Source organism: Hyla sarda, chromosome 3, assembly GCF_029499605.1.
Source record: "Hyla sarda isolate aHylSar1 chromosome 3, aHylSar1.hap1, whole genome shotgun sequence".
Lineage (NCBI taxonomy): Eukaryota > Metazoa > Chordata > Amphibia > Anura > Hylidae > Hyla > Hyla sarda.
This window is the reverse complement of record NC_079191.1, coordinates 306,784,716-306,798,716: the sequence shown is the minus strand read 5'-3', so window position 1 is coordinate 306,798,716 and position 14,001 is coordinate 306,784,716. Positions and strand designations below refer to the sequence as shown.

The 14,001-nt window shown below is 44.9% G+C and overlaps 1 protein-coding gene across 8 annotated transcripts in view; it reads right to left on the bottom strand.

The window, feature by feature from the left end:
* PCNX2 (pecanex 2) overlaps nt 1-14,001 on the bottom strand; it is a 357,339-nt gene that overhangs the window by 218,336 nt on the left and 125,002 nt on the right. For all 8 annotated transcript variants that reach the window (XM_056567003.1, XM_056567002.1, XM_056566999.1 and 5 more), the window contains one exon: nt 5,285-5,376. In XM_056567003.1, the coding sequence (XP_056422978.1) occupies nt 5,285-5,376 (92 nt within the window). The remainder of the gene's footprint in view (nt 1-5,284; nt 5,377-14,001) is intronic.

Genomic DNA, 14,001 nt, shown 5'->3' with positions numbered 1-14,001 from the left:
TATTGGTGGCCGACTCTGGAAACGGATGTTGTTGATTTTGTGCGGGCCTGTACTGTCTGTTCCCGGGATAAGACTCCTCGCCAGAAGCCTGCTGGTCTTCTTCATCCTCTGCCTGTCCCCGAACAGCCTTGGTCTCTGATTGGTATGGACTTTATTACAGACTTACCCCCATCCCGTGGCAACACTGTTGTTTGGGTGGTCGTTGATCGATTTTCCAAGATGGCACATTTTATTCCTCTTCCTGGTCTTCCTTCAGCGCCTCAGTTGGCAAAACAATTTTTTGTACACATTTTTCGTCTTCACGGGTTGCCCACGCAGATCGTCTCGGATAGAGGCGTCCAATTCGTGTCAAAATTCTGGAGGGCTCTCTGTAAACAACTCAAGATTAAATTAAACTTTTCTTCTGCTTATCATCCTCAATCCAATGGGCAAGTAGAAAGAATTAACCAGGTCCTGGGTGATTATTTACGGCATTTTGTTTCCTCCCGCCAGGATGACTGGGCAGATCTTCTTCCATGGGCCGAATTCTCGTACAACTTCAGAGTCTCTGAATCTTCTTCCAAATCCCCATTTTTCGTGGTGTACGGCCGTCACCCTCTTCCCCCCCTCCCTACTCCCTTGCCCTCTGGTTTGCCCGCTGTGGATGAAATAACTCGTGATCTTTCCACCATATGGAAAGAGACCCAAAATTCTCTCTTACAGGCTTCATCACGCATGAAGAAGTTTGCTGATAAGAAAAGAAGAGCTCCCCCCATTTTTTCTCCCGGAGACAAGGTATGGCTCTCCGCTAAATATGTCCGCTTCCGTGTTCCCAGCTACAAATTGGGACCACGCTATCTTGGTCCTTTCAAGATCTTGTGCCAAATTAATCCTGTCTCTTACAAACTTCTTCTTCCTCCTTCTCTTCGTATTCCTAATGCCTTTCATGTCTCTCTTCTTAAACCACTCGTCATCAACCGTTTCTCTCCCAAACTTATTTCTCCTACTCCTGTCTCCGGTTCTTCAGACATCTTCCCCGTAAAGGAGATACTAGCCTCCAAAAAGGTCAGAGGAAAAACTTTTTTTTTTAGTGGACTGGGAGGGCTGTGGCCCTGAAGAGAGATCCTGGGAACCTGAGGACAATATCCTAGATAAAAGTCTGGTCCTCAGGTTCTCAGGCTCTAAGAAGAGGGGGAGACCCAAGGGGGGGGGTACTGTTACGCCGAGCGCTCCGGGTCCCCGCTCCTCCCCGGAGCGCTCGCAACATCCTCGCTACGACAGCGCCCCGGTCAGACCCACTGACCGGGTGCGCTGCGATACCGCCTCCAGCCGGGATGCGATTCGCGATGCGGGTGGCGCCCGCTCGCGATGCGCACCCCGGCTTCCGTACCTGACTCGCTCTCCCTCGGTCCTGTCCCGGCGCGCGCGGCCTCGCTCCCTAGGGCGCGCGCGCGCCGGGTCTCTACGATTTAAAGGGCCACTGCGCCACTGATTGGCGCAGTGGTTCCAATTAGTGTCTTCACCTGTGCACTCCCTATGTATACCTCACTTCCCCTGCACTCCCTCGCCGGATCTTGTTGCCCTTGTGCCTAGTGAAAGCGTTCCCTTGTGTGTTCCTAGCCTGTGTTCCAGACCTCCTGCCGTTGCCCCTGACTACGATCCTTGCTGCCTGCCCCGACCTTCTGCTACGTCCGACCTTGCTTCTGTCTACTCCCTTGTACCGCGCCTATCTTCAGCAGTCAGAGAGGTTGAGCCGTTGCTAGTGGATACGACCTGGTCACTACCGCCGCAGCAAGACCATCCCGCCTTGCGGCGGGCTCTGGTGAATACCAGTAGTGACTTAGAACCGGTCCACTAGCACGGTCCACGCCAATCCCTCTCTGGCACAGAGGATCCACCTCCTGCCAGCCGGCATCGTGACAGCCCCTATGGTGCCAGGACAGCAAAAAAAAACCACATGGCATACCATTTTGGAAACTAGACCCCTTGTGGAACGTAACAAGAAATAAAGTGAGCCTTAATACCCCACAGGGGTTTCACGACTTTTGCATACGTAAAAAAAAAATAAAAAAAATCACTAAAATGTGTGTTTCCCCCCAAATTTCATTTTTACAAGGGTTAATAGCAGAAAATACCCCCCAAAATTTGTAACCACATCTCTTCTGAGTATGGAGGTACCCCATAAGTTGACCTGAAGTGCACTACGGGCGAACTACAATGCTCAGAAGAGAAGGAGTCATATTTGGCTTTTTGAGAGCAAATTTTGCTCGGGGGGCATGTCGCATTTAGGAAGCCCATATGGTGCCAGGACAGCAAAATAACCCCCACATGGCATACCATTTTGGAAACTAGACCCCTTGAGGAACGTAACAAGGCATAAAATGAGCATTTACCCCCCACTGGTGTCTGTCAAATCTTTGGAACAGTGGGCTGTACAACATTTTTAATTTGCACAGCCCACTGTTCCAAAGATCTGTCAGACACCAGTGGGGTGTAAATTCTCACTGCACCCCTCATTACATTCCGTGAGGGGTCTAGTTTCCGAAATGGGGTCACATGTGGGGTTTTGTTTTTTTTGCGTTTGTCAAAACCGCTGTAACAATCAGCCACCCCTGTGCAAATCACCTCAAATGTACATGGTGCACTCTCCCTTCTGGGCCTTGTTGTGCGCCCCCAGAGCACTTTGTGCCCACATATGGGGTATCTCCGTAGTCGGGAGAAATTGTGTTACAAATTTTGTGGGGCTTTTCTCCCCTTTACCTCTTGTCAAAATGAAAAGTATAGGGCAACACCAGCATGTTAGTGTAAAAAGTTTATTTTTTTTTACACTAACATGCTGGTGTAGACCCCAACTTCACCTTTTCATAAGGGGTGAAAGGAGAAAAAGACCCCCAAGATTTGTAAGGCAATTTCTCCCGAGTACGGCGATACCCCATATGTGGCCCTAAACTGTTGCCCTGAAATACGACAGGGCTCCAAAGTGAGAGCGCCATGTGCATTTGAGGCCTGAATTAGGGATTTGCATAGGGATGGACATAGGGGTATTCTACGCCAGTAGAATACAGGGTGCCTCCAGCTGTTGTAAAACTCCCAGCATGCCTGGACAGTCAACGGCTGTCTGGCAATACTGGGAGTTGTTGTTTTGCAACAGCTGGAGGCTCCATTTTGGAAAGAGTGGCGTACCAGACGTTTTTCATTTTTATTGGGGAGGGAGGGGGGCTGTGTAGGGGTATGTGTATATGTAGTGTTTTTTACTTTTTATTTTATTTTGTGTTAGTGTAGTGTAGTGTTTTTAGGGTACAGTCACACGGGCGGGGGGATTACAGCGAGTTTGAGCTGCCGCGCAAAATTTGCTGCATCGCAAACTTGCAGCCCGATACTCACTGTAAGCCCCCTGCCCATGTGAATGTACCCTGTACATTCACAGGGGGGGGACCTCCAGCTGTTGCAAAACTACAACTCCCAGCATGCCTGAGAATGTTTGGGAGTTGTGGTTTTGCAACAGCTGGAGGCACACGGGTTGAGAAACACTGAGTTAGGAAACAATGTTTCCCAACCAGTGTGCCTCCAGCTGTTGCAAAACCACAACTCCCAAACATTCTCAGGCATGCTGGGAGTAGTAGTTCGGCAACATCTTTAGAGCCAGATGTTGCCGAACTACAACTCCCAGCATGCTTGGAGTTGTAGTTTTGCAACATCTGGAGGACTACAGTTTGCAGACCACTAATACAGTGGTTCCCAATCTGTGCCCTTCCAGATGTTGCAAAACTACAACTCCCAGTATGCCAAAACTGTCCAGGCATGCTGGGAGTTGTAGTTCTGCAACATCTGAAGGGCCAGATGTTACAGAACTACAACTCCCAGCATGCCTGGACAGTAAGGGCATGCTGAGTATGTGTAGTTTTGCAACATCTGGAAGGGCACAGTGGTCTCCAAACTGTGTACCTCCAGATGTTGCAAAACTGCAACTCCCAGCATGCCCAGACGCCAAGGGCTGTCTGGGCATGCTGGGAGTTGTAGTTTACAGGGTCCTATTACAGCAATGCATGTCGCTTTACGGCGACGTGCATTGCTGTAAAGGGCCCGACCGCGGCTGAAGATCTACTCACCTGTTGCCGCCGCCGCCGTCTTCATCGTCTGGATCCGGGTCTTCAGGGACGAGGTAAGTACCGGGGCCGGTCCCCAGCACTCCCCCGTCCCCCGCCGCGTCCTCCGGTCTTCCTCCCGTCCTCTCCGGACTTTCAGGGGCGGGGCAGGACGGGAGGAAGTAACCGCCCCCCCTCCTGCGATTGGTCGGTTAACTAACCGACAGATCGCAGGGGATCGGAGGAGGTGGCCGGCTTGCCACCTCGCTCCGATACTCCAGCATGGTCCTGGCTGTCTGCGACAGCCGGGATCATGCGAAATTACCGGGCGGTCGGGTCCCAGAGACCCGATCAGCTCGGTATCGCCGCAGATCGCAAGGGCGATTTCCCTTGCGATTTGCGGCGATCGCCGACATGGGGGGCCTACATGGCCCCCCTCGGCGTTTGCCCTGGATGCCTGCTGAGGATTTCAGCAGGCATCCAGTTCCGATCTCTGCCCGGCGAGCGGCAGAGACCGGAAAACGCCATGACGTATGCATACGTCATGGGTCCTTAAGACCCAGGGTGTGAAGATGTATGCATACGTCATGGGTCCTGAACAGGTTAAGCACCAGGATGCCAGGGCATACCCATACGTCCTGGATCCTTAAAGGGGTATTCTGGTGGAATTTTTTTTTTATCAACTGGCGCCAGAAAGTTAAACAGATTTGTAAATGATTTCTATTAAAAAATCTTTACCTTTCCAGTACTTTTTTAGCGGCTGTATGCTACAGAGGAAATTCTTTTCTTTTTGAATTTCTTTTTTGTCTTGTCCACAGTGCTCTCTGCTGACACCTCTGTCTGTGTCAGGAACTGTCCAGAGCAGCATATGCTCTGGACAGTTTCTGACACAGACAGAGGTATCAGCAGAGAGCACTGTGGACAAGACAAAAAAAGAAATTCAAAAGAAAAGAATTTCCTCTGTAGCATACAGCCGCTAAAAAGTACTGGAAGGATAAAGATTTTTAATAGAAGTCATTTACAAATCTGTATCTTTCTGGCACCAGTAGATTTAAAAAAAAATGTTTTCCACCGGAGTACCCCTTTTAATGGGAGAACAGGAAGGGATCACATAAGTAACTGCTGCTTTGTTGTTTTAATGCAATTGTGACCAATGGAAAAAAAAAAAAAAAAGAAATATCTAAAATCCAGAAATTCTGTTTGCAGAAATGCACACTTACCTTTATGGAATAACTGCAGATGCCATATAACATAACAACAGCAAGAGTGCTTCGAAGTAAGCTGTAAATTGATGACCCAAATCCAGTAGTTGCTGTAATTAAAGGGTAGATTGTAAGCGATACAATCTGTATATAAATGCTTCAAATGAAATATAAAATAAAATAAATTACAATGAAACATATACGGCAGGATTTCAGAAAAAAGGTAAAACAATAAAAGCCCGTATTCATATATTATTTTGCTAGTACAGAGAATCATAGCAGTGACAAATGACAACTGTACCAATCATATTACAAAAGAATAGCAGCAGTTAATAAGACATGTGAACGCTTTACAACATTATATATATATATATATATATATGTATATAAATATAACTACCCTATGCATGCAGCAATCAAATCAATGTCAGCATAGTCATATTTATTAACTAAAGTGACAACCAGAATGTAGCCATATTTGAAATTATTTTCAGCCACTGATGCTGATAAGGATGACCATTATGATTTTGATTACTGATCAATATATCTATATATACAGTGGTCCCTCAACATATGATATTAATTGGTTCCAGGAGAGCCATCATATGTTGAAACCATCATATGTCGAGTACATATGTCTATGTAAAAATGGTAATTGGTTCTGGGGCCTCAGAACCATTGTATGTTGAATACATATCTCTATGGGAAACTGCTAATTGGTTCTGGGATGACCATTGTATGTGGAGTGTATGGGGAGTGTTTAACAAACCAGGGTGCCTCCAGCTGTTGCACAACTACAACTCCCAGCATGCATGTACAGCCATTGACTGTCTGGGCATGCTGGGAGTTTAGTTTTGCAACAGCTGGAGGCACACTGATAGGGAAACATTGATGTATGGGGTATATAGTGTGTATATGTATTGTATGTGATGTGTGACATTGCATACAGTACTGTACAGTTCTTTAAATACCTTCAGGGGGGACAGAATGTCCTCCATTACGATCCTGCCGACTACAGCTCTATAGGAAAGGAAGGGGAGGGCAGCCAGCAGCTCATTGGATGCCTGCAGCAAGATGCTGCAGGCTATTGGCTGTGGCTGCACTGGAGGGGGGGGGGCTTACATGGAGCTCACAGTGGAAGCCTGCGTGAGTTAGCAGGACAGCATTTGAGTAACAGGAGGCAGAACGGGGCACATTAAACAACTATCTGTCAGTTGCTGAAGTTGTCACAGCTGTCAGATAGCTGTTTGTACGATGGACCCGACACACAGCAGCATCATATGTCGAGGCTGCCTTCAACATACAATGGGCTCTGAGAGGCCATCATATGTTGAAATGATCATATGTCGGGGCCATCATAAGTCGGGGGGGTCACTGTATATATATATATATATATATATATATATATATATATAAAAAATCGATATATATATATATATATGCTAATATTCTGCAGAAAAACATTATTTTCCTTATGAGACATATCAGCTAGCTATTTGCTTGTGACTAAGATGAAGACCTTGGGACGCGGCCAAAAGAAGCAAGACATCTGCTATAAGAAGCAGACATAAAGAAGAGGTTGGAAGTTGGAGACAAAACATTTGAAGAAGGATAGACTGTGCAAAAGGACAGATTCATGCAGAATTTTCCTGTAGAATAGTGACCTATGGCTAAGATAGAAATGAATGCTTAAAGGGGTTATCCAGGAAAAAAACTTTTTTATATATATATATCAACTGGCTCCAGAGAGTTAAACAGATTTGTAAATTACTTCTATTAAAAAATCTTAATCCTTTCAGTACTTATGAGCTTCTGAAGTTAAGGTTGTTCTTTTCTGTCTAAGTGCTCTCTGATGACACGTGTCTCGGGAACCGCCCAGTTTAGGTTTGCGATGGGGATATGCTTCTAAACTGGGCGGTTCCCGAGACACGTGCCACCAGAGAGCACTTAGACAGAAAAGAACAACCTTAACTTCAGAAGCTCATAAGTACTGAAAGGATTAAGATTTTTTTATAGAAGCTATTTACAAATCTGTTTAACTTTCTGGAGCCAGTTGATATATAAAAAATAAGTTTTTTCCTGGATAACCCCTTCAATATGCCAATATATACAGACGCAATACTCAAATAACCAATCAAAATATAACATGATGGTTCTGACATGATAACTAACCTCCCTTTTTGTCAAATGTAAAAAACAATGTACTTCCGTATAATAAACAGAACTCTTTGGGACAGCTCCTTAGTAAGTATGCTGAGAAGGAGATATATACCAACATTTTGTCTGGTGTTTATTTCTTGAGTCGACACTCAGCAGTATACTACGGCAGCCATGCACATTTTAAGGCCTAACCAGCAACCAACCTTATACGCCCTCAGCCCACTCCCTTTCTATAACGCGGGGCCACGTCATAGCGGGTCGGGCCCAGCCTCTAACAAGGTCCGGGACCCGTGGCTAATAGCACGCGGCACTGATCGTGGTGCCACGCGCTATTAACCCTTTAGACGCAGCATTCAAAGTTGAACGCCGCCTCTAAAGTGAAAGGAAAGCACTGCCCAGAGCTGTTGGCTCTGGAGGCTGTTTGGGACCACCGCAATGAAATCGCGGCATCCCGAACAGCTGTAAAGACAGCAGGAGGGTCCCTACCTTCCTCCATGCTGTCCGATCGCCGAATGGCTGCTCAGTGCCTGAGATCCAGGCATGAGCAGTCAAGCGGCAGAATCAGTGATCAATGGTTTCCTATGAGAAACCATTGATCAATGTAAAAGACCAGTGTGTGCAGTGTTATAGACCCCTATGGGAGCTATAACATTGAAAAAAAAAGTGAATAAAGATCATTTAACCCCTTCCCTAATAAAATTTTGAATCACCCCCCTTTTCCCAATAAAAAAAAAAAAACTGTGCAAATAAAAATGAACATATGTGGTATCGCTGTGTGTGGAAATGTCCGAATTGTAAAAATATATCGTTAATTAAACCGCAAACCAGTCAATGGCGTATGCGCAAAAAAATTCCAAAGTCCAAAATAGCATATTTTTGGTAACATTTTATATCATGAAAAAATGAATAAATAGTGATCAAAAAGTCCGATCTATACATAAATTGTACCCTAATTGTAATGAGCCCTAATACCACCCCATATGCAGAAAAATAAAAAAGTTATAGGGGTCAGAAGATGACAATTTTAAACGTATAAATTTTCCTGCATGTAATTATGATTTTATTCCAGAAGTACGACAAAATCAAACCTATATAAGTAGGGTATCATTTTAATCGTATGGACCTACAGAATAAAGATAAGGTGTCATTTTTACCGAAAAATCTACTGGGTAGAAACAGAAGCCCCCAAAATTTACAAAATGTCATTTTTTCTTCAATTTTGTTGCACAATGATTTTTTTTCCATTTCGCCATAGATTTATGGGTAAAATGACTGATGTCATTACAAAGTAGAATTGGTGGCGCAAAAAATTAGCCATCATATGGATTTGTAGCTGCAAAATTGAAAGGGTTATGATTTTTAAACGGTAAGGAGGAAAAAACGAAAGTGCAAAAACTGGGAAACCCTCCGTCCCCAAGGTGTTAAAGGGGTACTCCGGGGGGAAACTTTTAAATTTTTTTTTAAATCAACTGCTGCCAGAAAGTTTAAATAGATTTGTAAATTACTTCTATTAACCTCTTCAGGACGTGGGGCATATGCATACGCCCTGCATCCCGAGTCCTTAAGGACGTAGGGTGTATGCATACGCCCGTGGAAATTCCGGTTCCCGCCGCTAGTCGGTTGGGGACCGGACGGGGGATGCCTGCTGGAATCATTCAGCAAGCATCCCGGCACATCGCTGCTGCTGCTACTGCTGCCCTTCCTAGTGGGTGCCAAACTGCAACTCCCAGCATCCCCAGACAGCCAAAGGCTGTCTGGGCATGCTGGGAGTTGTAGTTTTGCAACATCTGGAGGGTCTCAGTTTGGAGACCACTGTTACAGTGGTGCCCAAACGGTAGCCCTCCAGATGTTGCCCAACTACAACTCTCAGCATGCCTAGACTGCCCAGGCATGTTGGGAGTTGTAGTTCTGTAACATCTGTCCCTTCAGATTATGCAATTTTCGTAAATTTTTTGAAAATTGCTGCTCTACTTTGAAGCCCTCTAATTTTTTCAAAAAGTAAAAATATGTCCATTTTATGATGCCGACATATTGTATTTGTGAATAAAAATAAAATTTATTTGGAATATCCATTTTCCTTACAAGCAGAGAACTTCAAAGTTAGAAAAATGCAAAATTTTCAAAATTTTCATGAAATTTGGGGATTTTTCACCAGAAAAGGATGCAAGTAATGACGAAAATTTACCACCAAAATAAAGTAGAATGTGTCACGAAAAAACTTTCTCAGAATCAGAATATTCGGTAAAAGCGTTTTAGAGTTATTAATGTGTAAAGTGACAGTGTCAGAATTGCGAAAAAGGGCTCAGTCCTTAAGATGAAAAAGGGCTGAGTCCTTAAGGGGTTAAAAAATCTTAATCTTTTCAGTACTTATCAGCTGCTGAGTACTACAGAGGAAATTCTTTTCTTTTTGGAACACAGACCTCTCTGCTGACATCACGAGCACAGTGCTCTCTGTTGACATCTCTGTCCATTTTAAGAACTGTCCAGAGCAGCATATGTTTGCTATGGGGATTTTCTCCTACTCTGGACAGTTCTTAAAATGGACAGTGATGTCAGCAGAGAGCACTGTGCTTGTGATGTCAGCAGAGAGCACTGTGTTCCAAAAATAAAATAATTTCCTCTGTAGTATTCAGCAACTAAAAAGTACTGGAAGGATTACGATTTTTTAATAGAAGTTATTTTACTAATCTGTTTAACTTTCTGGCACCAGTGGATTTAAAAAAAAAGTTTTCCATTGGAGTACCCCTTTAGCAATGCTACGGGTGAGGACACATGATAATTGCTGCATATGGTAGAAAATAAAAGTGAGAAAAACAAGAGTAAAAAAGTGATTGTTAAATGGGCACTCTCATTAAAGCTATTTTTGCTATTGCACTCCTTATGGTAAATAAAAAAAATCTTTCTAATGTACTTTGTTTTTAAAAAAATTAGTTTTCTGTTTTAGTTGTGTTTAAAAAAACTGCCACTAGGTGTCTCCCTACTTGTCCAGAGCACATGTTCCCCCATCTTTTTAACAGACTTTGGACTCCTGCTGGCCTGGCAGAAGTCCAAAATCAGGAAATGCTGAGGGGGGGGCGGGGGGGTGTGCAGCCTTAACCAATCATACTTCATGTCACACACTGAACTGTTCTGGGCTGCGTGTAGCAGAGTGAGGGAGGAAGTTCTCCCTTGTATGGCTTCAGATGATGGCACAGCCTGCTGAGTAACACCCCTTCAAGGCAGAGAACTAATAAATAATAATAAAGGCAGGGTGTGGTTTATCATGATGTGGGCAGTGAACTGGGAGGATTATAAAATTTAACATGATGATGAGAAGTACTCTTTGAGTAAAAAAAAACACAATTCCAAACATTGATAATCACCTTATAGGCGTTACCCAGCCAAAAAACCTGCATCCCCTATCTACTGATAGATGGCAGGAATGTCATGCTTTGTCTATGGGAGCATCGGTGAAACCTGTGTGCTATATTCTGCCATCTCTAATCATCCTATGCATGCAGCAGAGAAAGCCAGGAGAGCAGGGAGAGCTGGCGCCCCATCCCAGATCTTCAGTGCCCCTAGCCTGAGATTAAGTGTTCCTATTGTTTCTTGCCTTGGCCATGTATTTGACCGTTTCGCTGTTATTTGACTACGCACCTTTGCCGCCTGCCCTGACCTTCTGCTAAGTCTGACTACCCCTGTGCCTCAACCTTCTGTACCTCATCTTGCCCAGTTACCTGTGTGGTCAAGTCGGATCAGGGGTAGCGACCTGCCTCCTAGGAAGACTTACGTATCTCCCCGTTTAACACTCAGAGTCTTGAAATGGGGTCATTGCTCTCTTCTGGCCGGTCATTCTAGTCCCTACAGCTCATTTCCAGACAATATTTGTGGCCTAGTTTAAAACATAAAACAGGATGTTGTCGATTTTGTCTGTTCCTGTGCGGTCTGTGCTCAGAACAAGACCCCTCGTTGTAAACCTGCAGGTCTTCTACAGCCTTTGCCTGTCCTAGAGCTCCCCTGGACCGATATTGCTATGGACTTCATTACTGACCTTCCACCTTCCAGTGGCAATACAGTCGTCTGGATGGTAGTGGACAGATTCTCTAAAATGGCTCATTTTGTGCTGCTGCCTGGACTTCCATCTGCACCACAGCTTGCTAAACTTTCCCTTTGCCAAATCATCCGTTTCCATGGTTTGCCTACATATATTGTATCTGACTGTGGAGTCCAGTTCGTCTCTAAGTTCTGGCAGGCTCTCTGCTCACGTCTCCAAGTCAAGCTGGATTTTTCCTCAGCCTACCACTCTCAATCCAATGGACAGGTTGAGAGCGTGAATCAAGTCTTGGGAGACTATCCCCGTCATTTAATTTCTGCTAGTCAAGACGACTGGGTCAATTTGCTTCCTTGGGCAGAGTTCTCATACAACCATAAGGATTCTGAATCTACTGGAACTTCGCCTTTCTTCGCAGTTTATGGACTTCATCCTCGTCCTCCTCTTCTTCCGGAGTTCCTGCGGTTGACGAGCAAGTGCAGAATTTTCCCCCATCTGGCAGAAGACACGTTCCTGACTTCTGCATGCTACGAGTCGTATGAAATCTCAAGCGGACAAGAAAAGATGTTCTCCTCCCAAGTACTCTCCTGGTGACAAAGTCTGGTTGGCAGCAAAATATATCCGCTTCAAAGTACCCAGTTATAAACTGGGCCCTCGCTATCTTAGTCCCTATAAAATCAAGAAATGGTTAAATCCCGTGGCCTATTTTCTCCATCTGCCGTCCTCTCTCCATAGCTCAAATTCCTTCCATGTTTCCCTCTTGAGGCCTGTCATCCACAACCGTTTTTCTAAAAAAGACATTTCATCTACTCCCATCTCTGGTACCTCTGATGTTTCTGTTGTTAAAGGAATTGTGAACTCCAAGTTTATCAGAGGAAAACACTTTTTTCTTGTGGATTGGGAAGGATTCGGTCCAGAGGAGAGATCTTTGGAGCCAGAGGAAAATATCCTAGATCGTGACCTTCTCAGTAAATTTTTGAACCGTAAAAGGAGCGGAAGTCCAAAGGGGGGTACTTTTACACAATGCGCTCCAGCCACTTGCGCTGGCCATGAGTGCACTGCTCCACTCTCCCCTGCTGCCGGCGGGGCTGGGATTCACATCGCGGGACGCGCCCACATGCGAATCCCAGCCCGTCACTTACCACGGTCCTCTGCCGCCACCTCCACTGTGTCTCAGCTCTGAAATTTAAAGGGCCAGTACGCCCATAATTACGTGTAACACCTGACACTACTCTATAAGTCCCTGCACCTCCCACACTTCACTGCCGGATCTTCAGTGCCCCTAGCCTGAGATTAAGTGTTCCTATTGTCTGTTGCCTTGCCCGTGTATTTGACCCTTCCGCTACGTTATTTGACTATACACCTTTGCCGCCTGCCCTGACCTTCTTCTAAGTATGATTACGCCTGTGCCTCAACCTTCTGTACTTCGTCTTGCCCCGTTACCTGTGTGGTCGAGTCGTATCGGGGGTAGCGACCTGGGTGTCGCCTGCCGCAGCAAGCCCATCCTGCCGCAAGCTCTGGCTCTGGTGAAGACAAGCGGCACCTTAGACTCCGCTCTCAGATACGGCCCTGCAACACAGGTTGGAGGATCCACATCCAGCAGCACTACTGCCACTACCGTGAGTGTTACAACAGCCTTTATCAACTGTGTACAGGTATCAATTAGGACATATCTTATACACAACATCCGACTCACAAATACCACATCATCACAATTAGTACTATCATTCTAAACACATGAATGAAAAAAGAAAAAAAGGAAAAACTTTTTAACACTAAATACTTGTCAATACTTGTATGATTCTGAGCAAAGATTCTTTCAGAATATGCATCCGACACGTCTGCGCATTTGGACGTATGCATACGTCCTAGCGATCTCCGGCACTGCCACATGCAGCGCAGGAGATCGGTGACGGGACCCGGCTGTTAATCACAGCGGGAGTCCCACCGCAGCTGCCGGAGCTGCGATCGCGCCGGTCCCGGCAGCTTTAACCCCCTAGATGCCGTGATCAATCCTGATCGCCAATTTTGGTAAAAATAGCGGAATAAAAAAGAACAAAAGGTAGCATGTATCGGAAAAATTATACCAATAAAAAGTACAGCTCATCCCGCAAAAAATAAGCCCTTACTCAATGGCATTGGACGAAAAATAAAAAAGTTACGGCTGTTGGAAAATGAATGGCATAAAAAGAATTTTGCTCAGAAAAGGAAAAAGAACATATAAAGCCATATAAAATGAGTATCACCATAATCGTACTGACCCACAGAATAAATATAACATCACTTTTACCGCACAGTGTACACCATAAAAAATTAGTTTTTCACAAAATTTAGAAGTTTTTCACAAAAAATGCTGCATGTGTCAACAAAAATGCACCACTTATATAAAGTACAATATGTCAAGAAAAAAACATCTAAGAATTGCTCTGCTCAGAAAAAGCGTTCTAAAGTTATTACCATTTAAAGAGAAACATGTCAAATAAAAAAAAAAAAAAAAAAAAAGAGCCTGGTAAACAATGGGTCTGTCCTTAAGGGGTTAATCGAC